The sequence below is a fragment of the Gymnoscopelus microlampas genome, assembly GCF_963454915.1.
Source record: "Gymnoscopelus microlampas genome assembly, chromosome: 20".
Taxonomy (NCBI): domain Eukaryota; kingdom Metazoa; phylum Chordata; class Actinopteri; order Myctophiformes; family Myctophidae; genus Gymnoscopelus; species Gymnoscopelus microlampas.
Window position 1 is genome coordinate 24,395,339 of NC_139957.1, and position 26,068 is coordinate 24,421,406.

The 26,068-nt window shown below is 42.9% G+C and overlaps 1 protein-coding gene across 1 annotated transcript in view; it reads right to left on the reverse strand.

The window, feature by feature from the left end:
* Positions 1–26,068, reverse strand: part of dph6 (diphthamine biosynthesis 6) — a 79,753-nt gene that overhangs the window by 24,191 nt on the left and 29,494 nt on the right. The window contains exons 6-13 of the mRNA XM_084044733.1: positions 24,672–24,733; positions 23,773–23,867; positions 22,838–22,931; positions 20,232–20,382; positions 19,652–19,777; positions 17,911–18,040; positions 17,572–17,746; positions 640–885 (exon numbers count right to left, since the gene is read on the reverse strand). Of these exons, the coding sequence (XP_083900859.1) occupies positions 640–885; positions 17,572–17,746; positions 17,911–18,040; positions 19,652–19,777; positions 20,232–20,382; positions 22,838–22,931; positions 23,773–23,867; positions 24,672–24,733 (1,079 nt within the window). The remainder of the gene's footprint in view (positions 1–639; positions 886–17,571; positions 17,747–17,910; positions 18,041–19,651; positions 19,778–20,231; positions 20,383–22,837; positions 22,932–23,772; positions 23,868–24,671; positions 24,734–26,068) is intronic.

Consider the following 26,068-nt stretch of genomic DNA (forward strand, 5'->3'; position numbering starts at 1 on the left):
GATGCCCCTATTAGTCATAGAGCAGCAGTTGTAGCTGGGGAGAGGATGGGGTGGAGGGAGGTGTCAGGGGTGTGGGAGGGTGGAGGAGGTGGAGAAGAGGGGATAAGCTGCTCTGAGAGTTGAGCGGAGCTCCAAAATGGTGTGCGGGGGCAAAGGATTAGGGAAGCTCTGAGGAAGACATCTGCTTCTGTGCCAAGCTCCATATTATCAAAGACACCAGTGTTTCCCACATCATCAAGTTTTCATGAGCGTGCTCACTGGTAAATATCAGACGCAGCGGCATGAGTCTCAGAGGACGAGAGAGGAGGAGAGAGGCTAGGAACTTTGGCTTATTTTGAAAGTACACTTAACACACACACAATTCTGAAGTGTTTCTGACAAGCATGAGTAGTGATACTCAATATATTTTCTTTGTTCTGTTATTTTAAGTGTAACGTTGAAATGTGAATATTCCTACCTTTTGATGCTTTGAATACCACTTTATTCTGTGTGTATATTTTCCAGGGATACATGTGATACATTTTTCATGGGCATCTAGTAACGAAACAGCTAGATGTGGCATGTCCCTCTCTGTCAGAAACAGGTGCATGGGAAAATTATTCAAAATCATGGAAATCTCTTCTGGTCACCATCACTCACCTTTTCTCGGGCGGCTCTCAGACTGCTCTCCCAGACTGCCCTGATGACGGGAACATCTTGACTTCTTGTGGCATAGATATGGGCCTGGAGAACATGACCCAGGGTCAATCCACTGATCACAGCATCCAGTACTTTCTCCACATGGCTAAAGGACAGTCGAGCCTGCGTCCTGATGCCAGCCTTTACCAACTGCATGGTACAGGGGACCAAAGCGATTTGGCCTGCACAGAACACCAACTCATCCACCTGTAGAGGAGCACACACACAGTAGAAATATCAATGTTACTCCGGTAAGAAAGGTGACACTTTAAGGTTAATGATGCCATCCAATGTATTGAGTACTTGAACTTCATCGTGGCACCCCTGAAAAACACACAAATGCACAGACACACAGACACAGACACACACACACACACACACACACACACACACTCTTGTGTTAAGGGAATAAATCTCTACTACAACAAATCAATCCGTTGCTTGAAACTCAATTACAACCTTCCACAGAATTGGTTGCTGGTATGGTGGGGAAGAGCTGCAACAGCTTGGCTTGTGATGTCAAACATGATAAATGCAGTCATCCCCTCGAATGAATAGCCTGTGAAGATGTTGTGGAGTTCAATATCGACAGAGGATGAGATGAACATTTATTTATTTCATTTGTAAACTGCATAGACACACAGACACAAGCACCATTATAGACATTCTATAGAAGTGATAATGTTTTGAATTGTTTACTCTCTAACTAGTCTGTATATCAAACTAAAGGGTTGGATTTAAACTTGAAAAGAAAGGTGATAATCACTCAATAATCAAACTAGGTGTAAGAAACAAGCCACAGACTTCCAAAATAAATGTAATCAAAAAAGCACAACTTCATCAGCAAGGTGCAACAATCAAATTAACATTAATTACCAGCTGATGTTTGGAGAACAGTGCATCAATTAACAAGTTCCAGTTCCCTCCTCATTTTGCAGTATCTTATCACCAGTAATACTCATTTCACAGCACTAAAATAAGCAGGTGTTTCTGAGTGGCATGCCAGCATACCTGTTATTCAAGAGAATAAGTGGTCATGCGATAATTAGCCGAGATTCTATGTTAAATGCCACTGATGGAGCTAAAAGTTCAAAAATTCAATAAAAAATAAATGAATAAATACAAATCTATCTGTTTAATGCAGAGAGATGAGTGGGGATGAACAGTGGTATTGAGGAGGTCAGGTCTTTAGAGACCCTTGTAAGGTTGCCAGTGTTGGAGCTGCTGGACAGTCACTCCTGATCAATGCAAGCAGCTGTGGGTGACATGTTGTTAATTGGCAGCCAAGCCCGGGACCCTGGGGTCTGAATGGACGTGGACCTCCAGGGAGGATCAAGGAGGCCTGAATCAATTGATACACGGCTCGAAACAAGGTCCTTAGCTGATTAGCAAAGGCACATCCACGGGTATCGTGTTTCACAGGCAGATTACCAGGGTTAAAGTGTGGACCAGAGGTATTACTGAAGGCTTAGCACCTCCTAACCCAAACTCCCGGAACCCCCCCCCTTCTCCCTCACTTGGTAGCATGTCAAGACACAACTAAAACCTGTGTCAATGTAGGTATGTTATGGACAATGTTGTTGCATTTAATATGTCATATCTAATATAATATTGTTTTCCCTTTCTGAAATTAAAAGGATTTTAAAGGATGTCTGCAAAAAAGAAAGAAGTAAAAAAGGAGAGAAAAAAAGATGCTAGCTACACAACTGTTTAGCTGGAGGGGCGACATGGTCACGGCCATTTCCATAATCAGATGGGTTTCCCATGATTCCCAGCTCCTGGGTTCACTTGTCAACTTTGATGAATCTTCGGCTTCTGCTTCTGCTGCTCCAAATTACCAGGACAGCGCAGGAGACAGGAGAGACAGAGGAGGGAGGACGAGGGGGCAGAAGGGAAAGAAACGGAGAGGAGAGGAGGCGGGTGAGGAGGTGGTTGGGGCCTCCCTGCATTCAAATGGTCGGATCAATCACCGTATCATTTACCTGCGAGGGAAATGTGCCTGAGAGCCTGCCATACATCTACGTCTGCCTAACATAAAAGCCAGATCCCTGCATGTCAACAACAAATTGTCATTGGCATTCCATTTATGAGCCATCAAATGCCATCATATCTCCTCCAACACAGGACGGCTCCATCAGGTTGGACGGGCGGCCGGGATCTCTTAACTAGCGGCTCTCCTATGAAAAGAGCCACCCTCTCCATTTTGAATTCAAAGGGAAAGGCTACCGTTTGTTGATTTGAATATCAAAAGGGGACTACCACCAACCCCCCCCCCCCCTCCCTCGATTGTTAAAGGCAGTATCCCCAAAGCTTCTACCAAGCAGGTGTGTGATGATCAATTATTAAGGATCCAGCTCTGGTTACTCTTAGTGGGAGGTGGGATAGGGACAGGAGGGTTGGTTGCGGAGGGGGCACATCTTTCTGTGGTGAACTGGCAAGGTGGGGGAGCAGAGACATGGTAGAGAGGAGAGCGAATACTATTTACATAAAATTAACAGTTCAAAAGAGTGAGTTCACACACCAATCAAACTTGTTAATTGACTGTCAATGCCATGTCCCAGAATATACAACACAACTACATTATTCATCTTAGGCCCTGACAGGGAAGACAGTCCAATTTGCATGGGTGTTCTAAACGTGATCAACAACCACAATGCCACATGCATTTTTAATGGGGCAGAGATGGGGACCTTTAATATTCATAAGGGTCAAACAATTGCATATGACATTAAACTTTTTATAACAAGCTAAGTATTTTTCAAATGCTAGGCCTTAGCAGTCTAAATGGCCCACAGAGACAAGAAAGGGCAAAATGTATTAGTTTTCATTGTGAATCAATTCTGAGAAAGACAAGTTGATGATGACTAGTTTATTTATCTTCTATTCCCTTTTTGTAATATATCTGATATGATGTTAAAATGTTATTCCGTCACGTTTCTATCACACTTGTCGGGGACAGATAGCCAAGATGTGTTTATGTTGATTCTCGTTAATAACTTTTTTGGATTCCTGTTATATATTGTAGGTTACATTATGCTTAAAATATTATTGGGTATACATTTTTCTGCGAGGCAAGTGTATAAAGTTCAAAGTCAATTGTTCTGACAAAGCACAAATGTATCATTTATTATAATAAAGAGTACAGTATGAGTTCCAAAACCTACAGTGCCAATTGACTTTGACACAAACTTCATCTATGACCTTATTTTCCCAACAATCCCTCTAAGCCAAACAAATTTTCAATGAGCTCAGTGTCTGAGGCAAACGCAGCACGTGCCTCCCTGCTTAGCATTAATTAAAGCGGTGTTTTGGCTTCATGCTTTATCGACCTTTATTTCATGGCTTAAACACCATCATTTTTCATAAACCCAATGACGTGTCAAAAGGTCAAACAGCCCCAACGACTCTCTCTCTCACTCTCTCTCTCCCTCTCCCTCTCTCCAGCGTCAGACAGTATCATATATGTAAATGCACTCAGGGAGCGACTGGCTGTGTCCACTTTCAAGCCTTAACGGTGTCTTGTAACCGCCAGGAGTGTCTGAGGCGTTTCTAATTGCTGTTTTTGTCAAAGAGCTGAAAGGCATGGCCAGACAGAGCTGGGCTATATTCACACTAGTGCTTTTTCAGCCTTACGGGCCCCCATCTCGCTGAGGACATCTCTGAGTGTCATTAACAGAGCTGAGGAATGGTATGGATGAACCGCAGTGGCCTGGGTAAAATGACCTGGTATTGACGAACAGTCAGGTTTTCTGCCTGGTTCCAAGGACAGAGAGAGGTGGAAAAGCGCTCCACCACTACTATCAGATATGCTAATGGTCACATTTCCCCCCATTGAGACCTCATGCATAATTTAACCAGGAAAATGATAATACAAAATGTGTAAAACGGACAAGATTAATATGGTCTAACTTTTCCCTAATGCAAGGACACATGTAACCAAGCTAAGGGGTAAACAGTGGGTGAGTGGAAGAAACGTAATTCGATTAAAATTTGTAATATGTCCTTTCATTGAAATGCCACTAAATCCATTTAGCATTGTTTACACTGATTCCATGGCTAAAATGGGAAAATGTAATACTGTAAATTGAAGACAGAGGGGGTTGTGGGATAAGTACTGTACGTCTTCTGAGCATAAGGCAAGACTTCCACATCCTATCTCAAGTGTACTTTTATATATGAATTATAATTCACCACTCAAATCTTAATACTCTTCATTTGCTTTTTAATCTCCTGGAACATACTTATTTCAAGCAACACCATTTTAAATCTTTATCCCGATTTTGTCCTCTTGGCCTCTTCTTAAATGTTTAAAGCTTGGCAAATAGTTAAAAATGTGGGGATCAAGAGCGATGGTTGAACATTTTAAAGTGCTTTTTTTTTTTGGGGGGGGGGGGGGGTGTTGATGCACAGAGACCGCTTAATCCTTATGCAGTGGATGGCAGTTTGTCAGGTCTGTGTGCCATGATTTCATCTTGAACTGGCTTCCAAGTCTGTGGGGTTCTTTCAGCATTAACGCATTCAAAGCAGATCACGTCTGGGTGTGGGAAATGATAAGAGATGGGCTCGTGTTGTGCTATGCCCTTAGGAAATCCTGCCTTTTCTGACACCTAATTTCTAGAAATACAAACCATTCAACAAGAATCACAACCTAACCCTCTAGTCTCGCATCTCTGCTCATGTCACTCTGGGCTTCGTGGTAAGGAAAAACTAAATATGTACACACACCTATATATATATATACAAATATATATACATATACATATATATATATATATAAAATAATATACATATATATATATATATATATATATATATATATATATATATATATATATATATATATACATATATTATTTAATATTAAATATATATATATATATATATATATCGTTTTTACTCTTTTTATTTCATCCCCTTGTTTTATTTTTCATTGTTTCTTTCTCTGTTTTTGCTCCAGTTTGAGCCTAAACCTTGTATGCTGAAATGTCACACAGAATCAGTGTTACTTAAACGGTGACATAAATAGCCAAATGAAGCGTGCAACAGACACAAGTATGGGGAACTTCAGAATGCCTTCGTCCAGGTCTAAAATGGCATATATAGATACAAATAACCATCTACATATGTTCATACAGGTTATTACGGTGACACAATTAGAAGACAACACAAAAGTACAAAATGAAGATGAAGCATTGTTGAGGCAACGTGTGGTCAGATTTGGGGGACACTGTCCCAAACCCACCCCCCTCCCCACGCTTGTGTACTGTAGTGTACTTTCTATTCTGCCTGGCTGTCTGCCCTCGACATGCCCGCTCCGGAGACAGCGAGCCGTGGAGAAGAGTAACACTGTCATGTCTGCTCTGGTCAGCTTTATGCTGATTACCGGTCTGGAGCTGAAGCGCAGTGCTATTACCAAGGTCAGGGGAGCCTGACTGTTGGATGCTCAGAGACATACATTCAAACGCCAACATCCATGCAATTATATACATAAAGCACGCCACTATCAATCTCAATTAAATACTAGTATGTTTTCAAATTAAAATGTCTATAGTAACTGTGTAAGTTTGTTTATAATATATCATTGCTGTCGGGTGGAAACCTCATATGTCCAAAACTGTTACTTTTCAGAATTCAAATAAAAAAATAGCAGATCTACAAGCTCAAAACGCGGCACAAAGCAACGCTTGTAGATCGGCTATTTTTGCTACTTTTGTGTGACACTGTACAGTAGTATGACGAAGTAGGGTATTAATTCACTTAAAAACATAAATAAAGAAAAGAAATAAAGAAATAAAGAAATATGGCGATAAGAGGTTTCTAACCAACAGTAACCTTATGCTAAATGTAGGCCTACTGTTTTGTTTATTTACAAATAAATTATTAAATAAATAAAAATATATGTATAATAATGACATTAAAAACTGTCAAAGATGTATGTAATGTAATAAAGGTGCATAGTGGTGCATAATGCCACAGCAGAGCCCCAGACAGAGACACTGTGTGTGGATGGCGGAGTGATGGAGGGGGCATGTTTCTTCATTGTGTTAGGGCAAAATGCCCTGCTGCCTTCAACTGTCCCGGCCTCACATTTCTTGACAAATTGGTTATGAGGCTTTTACGACTGATGCACATATCGCAAAAATCATTTCTGCCAAGCTTCCTCTATGACCTGCCCGTGGGACATGACAAGCCCCTCCATGCATCGCTCTATCAAACCAGATCTTTCCAGGACAATGCAAATTATGACAAATTCCATCATCCTGCATTATGCGCTTTCCTGCTAATCTCCCTAATTCGAGAGAATCGGGGAGGGTCTCGCCGTTTCAGCTGAGGGGCATGTTGTCTGATTGAATGATGCTGAAACTGCAACCCTCAACCCCCCATTCTTTCTTCCTTTACAGCTGTGACCAGACCACCTCGTCTCTGCTGTCTATTCATATTTTACCCTTTTATTCCATCCATGGTGGCCAATGAAACCTTTATTTACCTTTGTACATGTCTTAACCACAGCCGCTAGAAGCACCAAGTCATACTGTACTGGACATACCGGTAACACATTTATATCACAAGTGTCACAGTAAGTTGTAGCTGCATCAAATTGCAAAAAATACAAAATATGTGCCAAATCTATTCATAAATTGACATCAGGTATATATATATATATATATATATATATATATATATATATATATATATATATATATATATATATATATATATATATATATATATATATATATATATATATATATATATATATATACATATATACACACACACACACACATATATATATACATACATACATATACACATACATGCACACGCGCGCACACACACACACACACACACACACACACACACACACACACACACACACACACACACACACACACACACACACACACACACACACACACACACACACACACACACACACACACACACACACACACACACACACACACACAGTGTGCGTACTATGGGTGTGTGCTAGCACAACAGTGAGGGATGTCCGTACTGCCAGAGCCATGTCAGGTTATCACTTGCTAAAGCAGCTGGACTGGAGAGAGAGAGAGAGAGTGTTGAGTGAAAATAGGAGTAGTTCCTTGTCTTCTCAATAGATGGCAGTGTGACTGCATGTAAGAGCCAATAGACAATGTGCTGAGTTACATACTAGTCCAGGTCTCTACAAACCACGCAGAGAGCTGGCTGGAAAGCCTTGCAGTCTCCTTGGATATCTTTCATTTTAGGAATACGATGGGAAATGGAGATTACAAACTGCTGTGGGATTTCACTCGCAATGTTTATGATCTTGCTATACATCGATCTTAAATTGTAAATATGAAACAAATCTGATGAAACGTGTTGATAAAATGGTCAACATTTTCATTCAACTGAAAAGGGAAAAATAAAACATATCAAACAAGAAAAAATGACAAGAATTATGGCATCATGTGAGCATTATTAAAAAAAATCTTTTTTTAAATCTTACATGTGTGGATAGTAATCCAGTTTGAATATGCTTAAACTGAACCTCCAAAATAGGGACAATATTTGCATTGCTCTTCATGTATCAAATTCTGTTCAATAAACAGTTAGCTCTACCTAAATATCTGTATGTAAATTGAATGCTCCTGATGTCCCGTTACATAACAAATCCATAATATTAATAATACATAATAATACATCTATATAAAAAAGTGGGCATGCTGATATGTCCATAGAGAAACAGGACATTGTCTATAATTCAACACCAGAATTTGTACCACAGTAAAGTATGCTTAAGATGACAATGGCATTTGAAAAATGAATGACCCAAGCTAAAAGTTAGCACTCGGTAGAAACACTCCATGTGAAATTCATGACAAAGTGAGTGGCCAAAAGTAAATGGGACATAAATGCTAACTCCTCTCTGAGCCATCGGTTTTACAGCGCCTTCGAAAAAAGAGAAAATAACATATCCTTAATAAATGAAGACAAAGCGGCAATGCTAGTCCACCGTTGCATGAGGACGTACTAATCATTTCTCACCAGAGGCTCTTACTGCCATGTTTAATATGTGGGAATCATAGAACTACTGTATATAGCAGCATAATAATCACAGAGATAACCTAAAATAGCTCATTCCAGCCACACTTCTGTAATGTAAGTGGCTGGATGCCAGTCTCAGTCAACCACTGGCAACTGGTGACATGTGGTTATTAATAAATGCCAATTTGTTTTGCAGCACATCAATCAATTTTTTGCATGTTCATATTTTTTACAGTGCACAAACAATAGTCTATTTCTAAAATAGACTTCATTAAAACAAACCTAATCTTAAGCTCCATTTTATACTTTTTGATCGGCTATTTTCAAAGAATTTTGAAAATGTTGAAATTGTTTTCCCAAGTATGATGACATATCCAAAATGGGGAAGCCAGGGTGAGAGTGGTTAAGAAAATGAATCTGGTATTACGGTGCTTTGTGTACATGAACATCTTAATTGATTACAATCTGAGGCAAAAAAAAACAAGTTTTCTGTGTTTTCCTGCAGGGTCTCAAGTGTTTGGGGTGGCACTGAAACCTTCCCAAGGCAGGCAGCTACTTTTCTCCCCCAACGCTGTGCCATGAGTGTCACTACTGTACTGTATGTGGGAGCACTGGGCATTCACTCTCTGTATTGTTTGTCTCTATCTATTTTTGCCACCCGTCAGTGTATTTCACGAGAAGCACTTTCCAGCCCCTTCCTATCTGTGTGTATGTGTGTGTGCGTGCGAGCGTGCGTGCGTTGTGTGAAGGCCCTGTCAGCTTTGCCCTCTCGTCACTGCGGGGGTAGAAACACACTCAGGCAGCTCTGAATATAGTGGCTAGTTACCATAGTAATGGGATGGTCATTCGTCTCTCCTCTTTCAGACAGTGATGGAAGTGGACAGGACACGCCGCTATGCTTTTCATCTATGCATTTGTTATTTTATGGCACAAATAAAAAGCCACGCCACTCCTCTTTACATATGCAAATAAAAGGTGGAGAAAATGACACACAAATACTAGGGGTGTGGGTAATAAGTCACACACAGGGCTACAAATAATTGCCGTGTTTTGATTGAGAGTAGTTGTGGTTACAACTGTAATAAGGAGACAAGCTGGGCAGATATTTTTGCAGTACAGTGGTGGAATCTCTACATGACGTGTTTCAGATGCTGTCTTGATATCTCAGGTCTATTCATCCTAACCCTCATACACAGCGACAAAGTGACAAGTAAACAAGCATGCACTCATGCATGCGTGTATGAGTGCAAACACACACGAGAAAAGCACACATACAGTACACTATGTTCGTATTCTATATTTGCTTAAACTTGAATGATCTCTTATAATCTTTTATATATTTGTATTAAATGTAATGCTCTGTATATAAAAATAATTTGGCACGCATTGTTTCCTAAGAAAAATAAATAAAAACAATATGAGTTTTTTTCCCCCTTCACCCGTTCGTTTTGCATGGCTAGTAGACAGAGGAGAGTGGACTGTGGTTGGGGAGGCGGGTTAGACCCGTCCACACACACTACTGTATATTCACACACAACAGAGACCAACAACTCCATTCTCCAATGGCTGAGCGGGTGGATAAGGATCACTGCACTGGCACATGTCTACCTCTTGTGTGTGAACAGTAAAATCTAACTCTGAGAGTATACAAATGTAACCAAATGAACCAGTTTGGTCACATTTGTACTCATTCAAAGTTACAAATGGATAAATCAACACTGAAAATTGTACTGTGTGTGTGCGAGTGTGTGCGTGTGCCTGCACATGAATGTGTTTGTGAGTGTGCCTTCTGTGCTATATGGCTGGCTACACAACATTTACACTTATGGGTACATTTTTACCCTCTCAGTGTTAACACTATGAATTTTACAGCGTACGCCACCTGTATTTGTGTGGGTTTTGTCCCTCCTTCCCTCCGCTTGTTGACACGGGCCGAGGTGGTCAGGCACCCATAATACACGAAGAGCTGTTCAGAGGCAATTAGGATCAGTTGTCGGGGCGGACGGGGGCCCGTTAATGGAGGGGGGCGGGGCGGGGGGGGGGGGGGGGGGGGGGGGGTTGGTTGGTTGTGGCAGGGGCTAGGGCAGAGCCACGGAGACGACACGCGCGTGGCGCCCGGCGAGAGCCAATGCGCTCTGACAGATCCAGTCCTTCCTGCATCCTCGCCCGGTACGGGCCTGTTCCAGCGTGCGCCCCCTATGTACTCTTTAGAGTTACACTAACACTAAGGATTTTACTGTGTATAAGAGGGGACAGGGGAGGGGTGTAGGAGACGGGGACGGGTGAGCAAATAATTACCCCCAATGTACCCCTGCTGCTGTCTACCACCTCCCATATAACTGAACCCCAGCATCACATCCGAGGTGGCCTGCATGTCTGCGCTCAGTCTCTCACATCGACAAGCACAAACGCACAGATACCGCTTCCCATCCCCCACCCTGCGTTCCTCCGCTGTCCCAGGCCACGGCTGCGACCATGTGTCATCGCAGATATACGTCTAAGAACATGCTGGAGCTGTTTGGAGGCGGAGGCGGAGGGGAGGGTGTTATTGCCAAATTGCCACTGTGTGTTGGTGTGCACGCATGCATGCCTGCATGCAAGTGTGCTTGAATGAGTGTGCGAGAAGAGGACACACATGCATGTCACCCTATCAGCCGAGATTTGTGTCCGCTAACTATGTGTAGTTGTTACATCGATATGAGCATAATGCGTTTGTGCTCCCTATGTTTGACTTGGAACATTTACGTGTGTGTGTGTGTGTGTGTGTGTGTGTGTGTGTGTGTGTGTGTGTGTGTGTGTGTGTGTGTGTGTGTGTGTGTGTGTGTGTGTGTGAGAGTGTGTGTCACTGAATCTGATTTGAATGTGTTGTACTTGTCCTGTCAATCATATCTGAGACAAACAGGGAGTCATCTGTTACTGAGATTTAATGACTGGGTCTGGATATCCTGTCATACAAACAAGATCCAGTCACACGGTGCACAGGTGCATCTGTGTGTGTGTGTGTGTGTGTGTGTGTATGTGTGTGTCTATATCGACTTAGCCTCGGGGCATAAACCCCCGACACACCACTCAGGTATGGTCTTACAGGGTTTGATCAGTGACTAGTGTGTCTGTCCAGTTCAAGAGAAGACAGTTGACCTGGGTGTTTGGGAAGGATGAGTAAAGCTGGCTGACACACACACACACACACACACACACACACACACACACACACACACACACACACACACACACACACACACACACACACACACACACACACACACACACACACACACACACACACACACACACACACACGCGTACAGATGCAGAGCCCAAATCGGCCTCACTGGGGAGAGGTTCAAACGTGAAACCCGACTTGTCAGTCAACCGCTCTCTGAATCCCCCCCACCGCCGTAAACGCTCTCAAAATGTTCTTTTTCATCTGCTATATGACTCAGCTATTCAGCAGAGGAAACAAAACTCCTGTTGTCCATGTACCTTGCGCAAAGCGAGCAGAGCGTTAAAATACTGAATCCGTGTTAGCAATCTCACCGGATTGTCCCAACAGTAACTACGGATAAGAACAGCAACACAGTAGTTTGGAGTATAGCCTTCAATCTCTCGACCGGAGAGCAGAGCCGCTCAGGCTTCAAGATCTCATTTTTCATTGAGTCAATTACTCAGCAGCTGTACCCCCCCCATCCACCCTCACACCACCCTACCCCCCCCCCCCCGCCTGGTTGGAAGTGATCATTTGTTCTTTTATTAGAGCTGATAACATCCCATGCATTGTCTAGCGCGCACATGGTGGAGAGACGCCCCTTACTGTTCTAGCCTCCAGCGTTTCGTATTATTGGCGCATTATTTCACGCATGCCCTCCTCTTTTATCAAGCGCTTTTGAAGTAATGTTAATAGACTAGAAAATTGAGACATTTATGAAGTATGGGCCGTGTTTATGAAAAAATCCATAAAGTGTGACAGGGCTGAGGTGAGATAAAAGCGAGGTTTTAATAGATTATGGCGAACTGGGGGAGAGGCGTCAGAGGCTGACAGGCACCTCCTCTGAGATCCCTCATTTTTTACGGGATTAATTTTGTTGTATTAGAAATGAAGCTAAGCGTCCTAATTAATCTGTGTGTGTGGTGTGAATACCTCCCCTACAGTACACACAGACAGGCAAACACACACAGACACACATGTGCGCTTGCACATAATACACACACGCATCCCATGCTTTTTAGCTAATTACCCTTCTGTGTTAATTGAGGTAGATGTGATCTCCTCGGGTTGTGAATTGAGTCTGAGTAAGTTTTGGGAGGTGGAGCGAGGGTTGGTAGTGGGGTATGGGGGGTGGCTGAAATGTGCATGTAAGCTCTTTTATGGCTGTGAAACATTCTGGGGGAGAATAACAAACCATAAAACAAAAGCACTTAGCTTAATTTCTGCTATTCATCACAGAAAATTTTGCTTTCTCATTCAGTACAGTGACTCATATTTAGCTGTCACCATCCTCACTATTCAACATTGAGTGCTCTACTGGCTTCCCTTCTTCTCTTAAAAAATGACATGGTATGTTAATTGTTTTCTGCGACGGCTCACATACATTAGCAGTATTTTGAAAAATAACTGTAATCAATAAAGAAAAGTATATGTGTATAAGGATATATTTTGCAAATAACTAAACAAACATCAATATGTTGATACGACTATAGCTGAGAAAACTTCTCTTCATATTATCTTTAAGACAATCCTGTGTCCTTTCTCTGGCCTTACATTCAGCTACTTTATAACCATGAACCCATCAAAGAGGTCAGACAAAGCTTGGCTCATTGTTTCAAGGCGTTTATCCTCCCTGTTAAAGAAGATTATTCAAATTCTTCTGCTCACAGCCGTCCACTCCTCCCTTTGATGCTAATAGGCGTCACCAGATCCACTTTTCCTACTGATGCTTCCCAGTCCACTTTGACAATTTTCAAAATCCAATGCAAATCCTACAAGACGGGGGTTCTGCAATATTGACTGTCACTCACAATTAGGGTAGTGAGACAAGGGGTTAGCATTCGACGGCAACCTGAGGCTTGCTCCGCCAGCTCCCCAAACGCACCCCTCAGAATCTGATCAGTGAGTATAATTTCCCAGCAAATATCCCAGGGGTGAGCCACTTACCTTAACAGGAAAGAAGAGATGTTTAACAACCATCCAACTGATAGTGTTTCTATTCAGACACAGGTTTGGCTATTGTGTTTGGCTCTGTGAAAGCAGCTCCAAAGGGACTGTAATGGAACAGGCAGCATTAAATCAAGAAGGTGTTGAGGAAAAAATATCCAGCAATTTGGGATTCCTGCTGTTAACTATGACTTTGGTAAATGATGGGTCAATTTCCTTCATCTGGCAGCTCACATGCTTAATTGTCTGTTATGAGTACAAATGGATTCATGTGTGAAAACGTGGACTGTCACTGGATACAAAAAAGGCCTATACTCTTCTTTCCTGCTATTATGTTAATGCACCAGAGTGGTTTTAAAAGCTATTCAACAAAGACAAAATGTAGTGGTATATATATATATTTTTTAGATCATGCCATAATTTGATAGAATTTGTTTTGCTAGATGTCAGAGTATGTTTTTCTCATCAAGTAAAAGGATGTGGCAAAACAGTGGCATTTCTGATAGCCTAATTAAATTATGCAAATTGAGACAAAATGCAAGATGGCAACTTTTGCTTTAGATCACTGAAAACTGCAAAACAGCAAAAATGACACTCTTGCTGCAGATTCCTTACCACAATAAAAATGGTCTATCAGGACAAATCAAGCATTGTACATATATGATATTCGTTCTAAACAAACCAGAACTTAAATCACCATCTTTTTTTTCTGCATAGCCCATGCTAAACTAATACCATACCTACATTTACATACCATACACCGAGCCCCCCCCCCACACCACACCAACACTGTGACATCATAAAGGTTAACTAATTCTTTAAATCAATTCAAATCTGAATCTGTCAGCTCGCCAGGCCATGTGGTCAGTCAATAAGTCTGCCATTTCAGGGGAGTTGAGGCAAATAAATGAGATGCAACAAGGTGCTCAGACAGATGAATGGATGGATGGGACTTGAAGGTCCAACGTCCATCACATGCCAATCCCATATGCCGTCTGTACAGGCTCCACGGACTACTCCTCAAATCCTGCGGTGCCCACAAGTGCAGAGTCCTGTCTGTAGCCATGTGCTGCTTCTCAAACCGCTGGACGCTTGTCACAAGAGAGAAGCACTGTGCACAGCCGAGCTGGACATCAGTCCACACAGGCTTAATTAACATCCAGCACAGATGAACATGAATATGGTTTATCTTGGCCTACAGCCAAAAACTACTGAGGGACTAGGTATCTGTATGATACTGTAAGTAACGATAAGCAAGATAATAAACAATTATCCTTAATCACTCCATGCAGGCCATGCTATTTCCTATTCATTTCAGCCATTAAGTCATATTTCACCATCCCCTTTAAAAGGCCCTTTACAAAAATACCTCTGCTGCGCAAGACCAACGCCGTTCTCCAGGAAATAATTAAGATTGCAAATTCATCATTTGAGATGTTCAACCCCCACTAATCCCTCGGTTTAGTGGGATTCTACTTTTAATTAGTAATTATTTCCAGGGGGAGGAAGGAGGCGGGTGAAAGGCTGCAGGTTATTTGGTCCCAGACTGAGGCTCCTCTTTATGCTGCTGCCAGAAACCTGCCTCCGTGGCGTCACACGGCAATAGTCGCCAAGGAAGGGATTGTCATTAAGATGGGAGTCGTGCGTGCGGGGGAACATGCTCATCTGCATGCTCGCAGTGAGGGGCTAATTGTATCAATATGTAAAAATCTCTGTCTCTACTGAGTTGTTAATACATTTTTGATCTAATCAAGTCATTGGAGCATGGAGCAGGAGACTCACTGGGAGGCGACACGCGGCTCTGAGCAAAATAAACTCTTTTACAAAGTGTTTGAATATGAATGACCATAAGTAACGAAGGCGATGGATGAGATAGCTTACCCAGAGTCCATTGACCATATTCACACGGTGGCCGTTTTGCTCTCTGACATCATACACGCGGGGGGGGGGGGGTTCCACCGCATCAGGGTCATGTGAATATGTTCAATGCCTACAGTTCAATTCAATTTCAACTCCACCTCCTTCAACTCAGTGACACTCCATTGAGGAAGCCATACATTTCAGCTATGTCAAAGGCATGCCTAATCTACATGCACGTTTGTAGGAATCACAACTGCCCAGGATCCTCCAATCCTCGATGACACATTGGTGAGAAATGCCTTCAAGCTCTAAATGAATGGTTGATCCACACATGTTCTCACTCATAGAGGGATTTGGCTGGGGGATCAAGGACAGTGTGGAGGAGATGGACACTGGCCTTGTTGACAGTACCTTGACAAGTGTAATCCCATATAATACACACTGCGTAAACAGCACGCCAAGCCAACCGTGCAACCACGGCCCACACTTCCTCTGCTCTCCCTTTGAATGCCACATTCCTTCTAGGTTTGAAACAATATGAAAGGAGTTTTGAAATGTTCATACTTTACAAACACGTGGAAACGCGGATACACGGTGCCCACTACGAGGGAGGTAGACGTTGGCATGTATACACTACAGTACTAATGTAAGTTACAAACTATCGCTCAGACCATAAATCTTTACGCACCTGCGGTAACACACACACACACACGCATGCACAAACAAACACGGGCACAGATGCATGTACCGTACATCATTGAAAATATGCAAAAGGGGGCGACCGGGTGGCGCAGGGGTAAAGTAGATGCCCACCACCGTGGAGGCTAGGGTTTGATTCCTCCAATGTGTTTCCGGCTTGGCCCGGTGCTACAACGACTGCAATTGGCTGTGTTTGCGAGTGGGAAGCCGGGAGGGGAGAACGTGCCCTGTTGCTGCACTACAGACTCCTACAGCTTGGTTGAAGTACCTGTACCTGTTAAATTGGGAAGGATAACATGTTCCTCCACACGTGTTTCGCTCTCCCGGGGAAACTCCTCACTGCCAGGTGCAAGGAAGTAGCTGAAGACTCCATGCGTATGTTGTCTACACCCTCCCCTGTCCAACAGACCTACTGTAACAGTGGTGGTTGGCAGTGACCAGGACTATTGACAATGGGAAATGGGCATGATGACTCAATTTGGGAGAAAAATGAAAAAAATAATATATATAATACAAAAAAGAAAAGAAAAGGGGGGGGGGGGACAATTGAATCAGAGGGACTTCAAAAGCTATATGATGTCAGCGAACATATACTCATGTCCATCAATATAACATCTTAAATGTATTATGGGAAAATCCTGTCTTTTCGCACATCTCTGAAAAACCATTACGTTCACATTTGGCCATCCGCGGTACCCGCAAAGTAGCGTCACATTATTGCCGCCCTTCTTTGCTTTGTTAACAATGACAAAAAACAGACGTGGAAAATAACGTTCTTTGTTCTGGCATGGGTCTCTCCAAAATAAAAAAAGGATAAGAGGTTTTGTGGGAGATGCTCTGTTGCCGGTTGCATTTCATGATGTGAAAGGGGGTGTCAAATGTGGACAGAAAAGGCACACATCTGTCCTGGTCGCCTCATTTGCTGGCAAGCTGGTGAACATTTGTTAAATGACTAAGCCCAGACCCACGACAGTGAAAATGTAACATAATATGTATAACCAAATAATATGACAAATGGATCCAAAAGTGGATTTTTTGCATCAACACAGATTATCTGAGGGAGCCCACCGCAAAATTTACTACCGATCAACACCAGAATTCACCCCTTCCATTTCCTGCCAGGTATCCCCTGAAGCTTTAGGCCTTACCCTGAGGGCTTGGCTGTAGGGCCCTATGTTGGCTGGGGCCCAGTGGGACATGCTCTGGACATGTAGGGCCTCTCTCTGGTGGAAGGAGCCATCCTCCAGGGGCTGGGCCCAGTCATGGAGAAGACAGTCCAACTGCAGTAGCTGACCAGCCGGCAGAGAAGCCTGGACACACACCCTGGGGGAAAACCACAGAACAATAAATGTATGGATGGATGGGGGATGGATAGGTGGAGAGATGCACTGTTGAGAATGTTAGGCAGGGAATGCAGAGAAAAATGAATCTGTCTTTTAAACCCTATTCCACAAGGAATTAAAAAAAAGAAAAAAGTGTTCCTTTACCTGGCTGGAGGGTTGATGCCAAAGTGTTTCTTGTAAATGTTGTTGAGGGAACAAAAGTCCTCCATGCTGCTTACATAAAGGTGAACCAGGACGATGTTCTTCATCTGCCAGCCTCTGCTGTCCAACTCAGCTGGAAAGGCAACACATAATATGAGAAGTCTATACTCCAAATACTCCAAATAATAATTACCTAGATAGACCGTACTTGACCTCAACTACCCATACCTATAGTGTTAATTTAACTTTAAGAGTATACAAATGTAACCAAATACACCCATAAGGGTCCATTTGCTCACATTTGTACACTCTCAATTACTATAATATATATAATATACATTTAAATTAACAAAGGATTTTACTGTGCAGTGTTAGTGGAAGCATGACAGTGTTATTGTGTTGGAAGGGTGCGTATTAAATCTTTATACGTTTTGTCTGGTTTGGCCCCATCAGATTGTATTTGAAAGCTCTCAAAACTGAAACTCAAAACTTAAAGAAGAAACACATATTTCATCCTCGTTATCTATCTATTGGTTTGAGGGAAACAACTAGGAAAATATGGTGCAGGTTGAAAAGAAAAAAGGATCTAACCAATAAGTACCTAAATTGTATGTACATTTTCTCACCTTGCTAAACCTAATACAAGCACTCCACCTAATACAAGCCTTATATAACCGAGCAAAATCTTTTTTTCATTGATGTGTTTTACCTCCCACACCAAACACATATTGAAATACGTATGTTTACCTGCTGTGATATTATTGTTAAGTTGTAATGGCACTTTGCCACTTCAGTAAAACATAGTCCAATGGAGTCTGTGTACACATTGCCCTCTTTGGATGAAAATGGCAGACGAGGGCTCAAAGCAACAATCATGTGAAAGAGATCCAAGTTTGTTTTTCCTCTGCTGATGTAGCATCTCAGACTCCTTCGCCCTCATACAAAGAGGGTGTTCATTAAATATTAACTTGTTTAATATTGTCTCTGCCCTGTGAAGGCTGTTCAGCCGAGCACCACGATAAACATTAAATATGCTTTTCATCTTTCGCTTTTTTCTCCATCAAAACAGAGGAAGGGAGGGAGAGGGGGTGGATGGGGGTTAGATAATCTATTAAAGCGTGTGCTTTAAAAGTCCTATAGGGCAACGCTCTTTGTGCGTGCGTGCGTGCGTGCGTGCGTGCGTGCGTGCGTGCGTGCGTGCGTGCGTGCGTGCGTGCGTGCGTGCGTCAAAGTCAAGGGGCTTGACTTTGGGTTGATTTGATCTTTGAGTCACTGACTGGCAGGGCTTCGCTTGCTTCAAGACCTAAGCAATGCTGAATAAAGTTTTGTTTGTTTGTCAAATATTTAGCCAACACATTGCGAAAATAGGGTCTTTTTTATGGGCAAGGAGGGAGGGGGGACCAGAGTGAGCAGTGGAGCTACATAAACCCCCTCCAGAATAGCTTTTTATCGAGTATAAAGAAATCATCCCCAGACAAATTAAACACATGAACCCTTAGCATATTCTGGGGGGAACATTCTCCAAAAATAGAAGCTCTACAAGCTCATAACGTGTCGCAACAAGACGCATTGCGAGCTTGTAGATCAGCATTTTTTTATTGGGTAGAGCCTATGGGAATACGGTCAACTTTCTGTCCGTATTTCTGCATGTTCCTTTGAGCTAAGAGATGTTATGGGAGTTTTTTTGAGAACAGATGCAACTGTTTATTCTGTATGCCCTTCTCCTTCTCTCTCTCTCTCTCACCTTGCAGCAGTGTGAAAGCTGTTATTGTTTGGCCCTCTATCCCAGGGTCTGTGCACTGGAGTCCATTGATGCCCGAGATCCACTGATAGCCCCTAGAGCTTCTGGGCGAGAAGGAAGGTGGGACCTCTGAAAGAGACAGGAGATGTTACAGGGGTTTGGTTTGGGGAGAAATCCAGACTGTAGGGCGTGTAAAAACTAAAATGTGTACTACTATAGCATGAAGTTGTTGAGGGTTGTATGAGAGATAACTCATGAATAACTATCGAAGGGGAAAAGACTGTCATAAATACACGTTGGAATGGCAGCGGGTGTCAAACAATCACTCAAAATCGCATCTTGTGACACTGACCGCATGACACCAATACAGGGAACACACATTGCATGAGATATTATTTGACACACCCACAAAACACACACGCACACACGCACACACACACACACACACACACACACACACACACACACACACACACACACACACACACGCACACACACACGCACAAACAAAGAGACACATGCACATGTGTGCACACACAAACACACACGCTTGATCACATGTTTCACAAGGCGCTCATCTCACCACGGCCCTGCTGACAACTAAGGTCGCAATTTGATGTAAATTCTCGCCGGTCGTCTTCGGCGTGATCAGCATATTCCAGGTCCTCCGTCATCTTGTCAATGGCATTCTGGCAAGGACAACTATCATGGGGCAAAGCTCTCGCCACCGCATCCTGCAATAAAACACCACGGGGGAATATACATCAGGGCCAAACGCACACCAAATAATACACACCCCTCTTGCAAAGGCAAGACAAAACACGGCATAATAGCCTGGCCTTTTTCAATAGGTTGTGTGTGTGTCAGTCTTCCACGACGACGGCCCAGACAACATATAACTTCAAGGTGAATGAATATGAAACACGCATACTAACATATTCATGAATGGGGGGGTTAGGCAGGAGTGACGCTGGTGTTTTTCTGATACTGTAGATCCAATCATACCAACTGTCAGTCATGACATCCTGACTGGCTGTCGGAGACGTGTTTTGGGGGGTTTTCGCCAGAGTGCCATTTTATTCATCTCCTTATTTATACTTTGCCTTCGACACTCTGCATTTTCTTTAAATAACAAATCATTAGCATTCTCTAAGGCGTACATATTACCTGCCAAATCCTGCTGAGGCGTCGCACATTAAAATACATATTTCATATTTCTTCAACACTGAACCCCCCCCCCCACCATCCCCGCCCCCCACCTCACCCTCTCCCCATCCTGACAACCATCCACCCCCCCCCCCCCTCCTCTTCTGCTGTCAACTGCATTAGGCCATATGATAATCAAATTAATTATACTTCAGCCCCCTCTCTCCTGGCCAACACACATACACACGCACAAAAGAAAATAGCTTGACTAGCGTTAACGGAGGGCAAATGATGGCGGTCCGTCCCCACCCCCTGAGCCCGGTGCCGTTTCCTCTAGTGCTGGTGTCACTGCGGATCTGTCACCCTGACGAGAAGAGCTTCAGACTGCTGCACCAGGGCAGGTCCTCCCCTGGTCCCCCCCGCCCACCTCCCCGCTCTCCACAACCACCCTCCCACCCTCATCCAAGCCCCAGCCAGATCTCCTATGCAACCTGGGGGTGTGTGCGAGAGGGGGCTGTGGTGGGGTAGAAAATATATAGCTACAAGGAGTGATTGCTGGAGGGGAGAGGGGAGATGGGAGGGGGGGTTGTCACTGAGGTTGCAGTGGTATGTTTTCTGTCTGACAACACCAACCAACCCCCATCCAAAAGCTCTCCAACAGGGCCGTGCACAGATACTCAAGACCAGGCAACACATAGGGACACACTCTCCTGCAGACATAGGCACATGCATTCACACGCACCTAAACAAAAGTAAACACACACACACACACAGAAGGCTACGTGATGCGGCACAGAAACACATGTGCCCATGAACACGCGTGCACAATACACACATGCCGTACCCTGCAGATGCGCCCAGCCAGAGGCTAGTGCCACCCATTGGTGTGACTCCTACAGTACATACCATCGGCCCCCTTTAACCACATCTGCGAGTAGCACAGCATCTAACGTTGTGAACGACCCCTCCTCAACTAATGGGTATTTTATTAACCCATTAAATCCTTGAACGCATCTACAAATGTCTTCTAAATCCTAACTGGTTTCTGAAAAACATATGTTGCTATATCAGTGGTGCTCAAACGTTTTCATGTCAAGGACCCCCAACATTATATGTATGTATGTTTGCTTTAAAATATATATATATATTCAAAGATTTGCACAAATCTTCACGATAAAAAATAGCAGATCTACAAGCTCGAGTGCTGGGCTATGAGATTGTATATCTGCTATGTTTGAATAGCCAAAGACATCTAAAATGACACAGATGTGATCCCGGATTGAATGGGTTAAACCAGACTCCTTAAACCAGAACAATTAAAATCTACATAAATGAGGCCTATCTCTTTCACAGCACAGACGCCTCGCACTCAATTTAGGTTCCTAAAACTGCTCGTTTGTCAAGAAAAATGACAAGAAAAATGGAGGCAAGAGTGTCACTGTTCCTGTCCATGGACCCCCCTGCATTCAGCCCCCCTAGTACACAGAATGAACCCAAATGCATAGTACTTCGCCCCAGAACCTGCCTGCGTCTGCTTAGCCGGGCTACCTGAATGCAAAGCGCCTTAATGTGAGTGGACATGTTTATTAAGCTGGGCCTAGTTTCAGGCAGCAGCGAATATTGTGGACGTCAAAGTAGGCCATGTGGGGCTAGAGGAGAACGAGCTAGGGATTTGCGGGAGAGACCATGAGCAAGAGTATGTGAGAGAGAGAGAAAGAGAGCAAGTCCCTCTGGAGGCTGATCAGAGGGGAGGCTGATCTACCCCCCACCCACCCCCCAATACACACACACACACACAGCAAAAAAAGAATCTTTTTTCGTCGACAAAGTTATCAGCCTCCTAAGGGCAATGGTTTTGCTCATGTTATGTGTTTTGCCCTCTGTGCGTTTTTTATTCTTTTTCTTTTTTCTCTTTGTATAATCAGCCTGAGAGCGACTCTCAAACTTTCATGGTAAAAGTATTGATTCAACATTGCACAGCTTTGACTCTATTTTATGGAAGAACGAGTTACACTGTTGGATTCCTTTCGAAGTCCAACTCACACAGTGTTTGTCCTCGGTGTGCATCTTGGTGAATCGGAGGTAGCCAACTGGAGCAAAGGCATCTGCTGAGTGGATCACTGTCTCCATTGCATCGCTGCACACAGAAAAACAAAAACTTAAAAAGATTTGTTTCGAACATGCTGATAAAACGGAAACGGTGGAAATACTTGTTGGTTAATGCTAGGACTGCATAATATAAACTGCAATTATATCGCAATATGTCCAATTTCAACAACATCCCAATATTTGTAGCACTTGAAATGATAATTATCCACAAAAGATGCTTGGAAAAACTTTTAAAATGGATGTCTGGCCGAACACAATTATTATTTTATTTAGTGTATGTATTTTATTGTTCTTCTTTGCATTACTCTGCATCTATCCCACCAGCAGGCTGCTCTTGGACTGCAGAAACAAAACTGTTGTCATTGGCCACCGTGAGCAGCCCAGCATTCATTGCACAGGACCATTTTAGATTTTAGCTATATTTTAACCACTTTAACCATTATTTTATACTTTGGCTATTCCAAAATAGCAGATATAAAAGCTCATAGCGCGTCACTTCGTGCAGCACTATGAGCATGTAGATCTGCTATTTTAGAAAAATCGTGAAAATTGGCGCAAATCATTGAATATATATATTTTGTAAAGCAAACATTTTTAAAACTCAAATCTTTGCTTCTGGGGGTCGCTGGAACAAAATATTTTGAGATGGGGGTCTGTGGCCAAATACAGACCCCAAAATCATTTTGGGGGTCCTTGACATGAAAATGTTTGAGAACCACTGACATAGAAAACTGTTTAGAAGACATTTTTAGAATCGGCCTAAGGTCTTAATGGGTTAATTAAACATACTTCTATTGTGCAAAATAAGACCAGAATATACAAAAACATATGAAACATTGTACAGCCCTTGTTTATACTACTGTACTCACATGACGATTTTCTTCTTGAAGAGAGGACAGTCGAGGGTGAACGTTTCATATTCACCCCCTTCTCCACACACATGAACTCCATACTTGTCAGACAGCTGGGGGTGAAATAACACAAGACACCCTCATAAACTGCAACTAGAATATTTCATTCCAATAATCACATGTTATTATCACATCAAATAAATATTTTCAAATTTCAAAGCTCAAAAATATGAAGTTGGTGAGTGTTTATAATGGCCAAATTACACTTTCCTCATCTGTGTAGCCACGAGGGTCCGCCTAACGTGAATTTCATCATCAGCTCATGTCTCCCAGATTTTTGACTGCGTTTTGTGCATGGACGAGTACGCTGACTGCACATGTACTAGGAAAGAAAAATGAATGGTCTGTTTGAGGAGAATTTGAGTAAGGAGATCCATCGCTACCTCGTGTATTATAGAAAGGACTTGAAATTGAACTGATCGTTGCCAGGTTTGTTAAATGGTAAACACACAGAACAGAATAATAACCTAAATGAAAAATACTTCTTGAAGTTTGCCAGAGAAATTTATTAGGATCTGAGGTCTAAAGAGTAAACAGGAATACACACAAATACGAGTAGAACTCTTCTCAGAATGGACTCTTGCCATGGCAGAAGAAGAGGGTTGTGCCTTGTATTGAGTGCGGCCTGTGTTCGTCTTGCTCTTGCATATTTATGCATCCCACCACTGTAGTACTGTATGTGGACCCTTGCGGTTACACCGATGACAGTGTCTTTACATCGCCGGTGTTAATTTAACTCTGACAGTGCAAAAATGGATCCATTGGAATACATCTTATCACTCTTAAGAGTTAAAGTAAAATTGAGGACTTTACTGCGTAGCAGCTCCTGATCCAGTGCACCAAAATATCGTTCTGACCTGTTTCAGATAGTGCTCCATGTCAGCCAGAGGTTTCCCTAAGTGCTTCTCTGGATCCAGGCCTGGTACACCACGCCAGAGACATGCAAAGAGACACACACACACACACACACACACACACACACACACACACACACACACACACACACACACACACACACACACACACACACACACACACACACACACACACACACACACACACACACACACACACACACACACACACACACACACAGAAAACAAACAAAAACACTTACAGGCACACAAAGACAGAAACACAGACACAGAAACAGATTGAGACACGCATACACAGACAGACAGAAAGAGAGAGACAGAATACAAGGTCTGATCAGGAACAGAGAACAGTGATTGAAGATGACAGGCAGGGAGGTTTTACGGGCAGTCGCGCAAACACACCCGTAAACTTGCACCCTGGATCTATTTGTTTGACTTTGGCAAGTAGTGTACACAGATCTCCTAGGGTACTGGCAACAGTTTTCAGTTGCTGGCCGAAGCAAACCATGACCCCCTACCCACTCCCATCGTCTAGTTCTCTTTGAGAACGTAAACTCTGGAAAGAGATCTTGTTTATTTGCCTTTCCCCTCCCCTTCCCCTAAAATGGTGCATGGGAGTGACTCAAAGGCATGGGAGAGAAAAGAGAGAGGGGAGGACAAAGGTGGAGGCCAGTGTTCTGTGCGAACCCACTGGTTCCATAATCCTAAAATACATGCGCATTGACTCTTGTCACCCAGACGCAGACAGAGAAACCAAGGAGTAAAGAACACTCCTACAAATAAACCACCCCCAGCCCTTTAACTACTTAACCCTATATGCTTAGTTGACCGGAATCCCCCAGGGGTCTATACTAGGCCCCCTCTTGCTTTCGCTATAAGTATCGTTGCCGAAAACAGGCGATCTACAAACTCACAACGCGAGACAATATGAGCTTGTAGATATTTTTACAGATTGTTCGGCCCAAAACACATGCCCCTGAACAAGGCCATAAAGGAAAATGAAACAGAAAAGCTTAGAGGAGCACTAAGAGCACCGTTTTCAACCTTATCTTCATATAATTGGTCCTCACTAATGCTCATTATAAGATGGCACTAATGATGTAACAATATTGTTATTGCAATAACACAATAAAAATGTCTCGATATTATCGTGGGCCGGTGACGTAATCTTTTGTTTGCTTGTACAGCAGTACAGATTATTGTGAGTGAAACATCATTAAATGTGCAGATCATTTGAGCCGAGTCACTGATCTTTATAACATCTGTCATGTAAGAAACCTTAGCAGACTGCGCAAAATATCTATCATTTTTAAAAGCTGTTGAGCTACAAACGCAATAAACATCAACACATTTGAAGGAGTTTCTTTTGGTTAATGAGC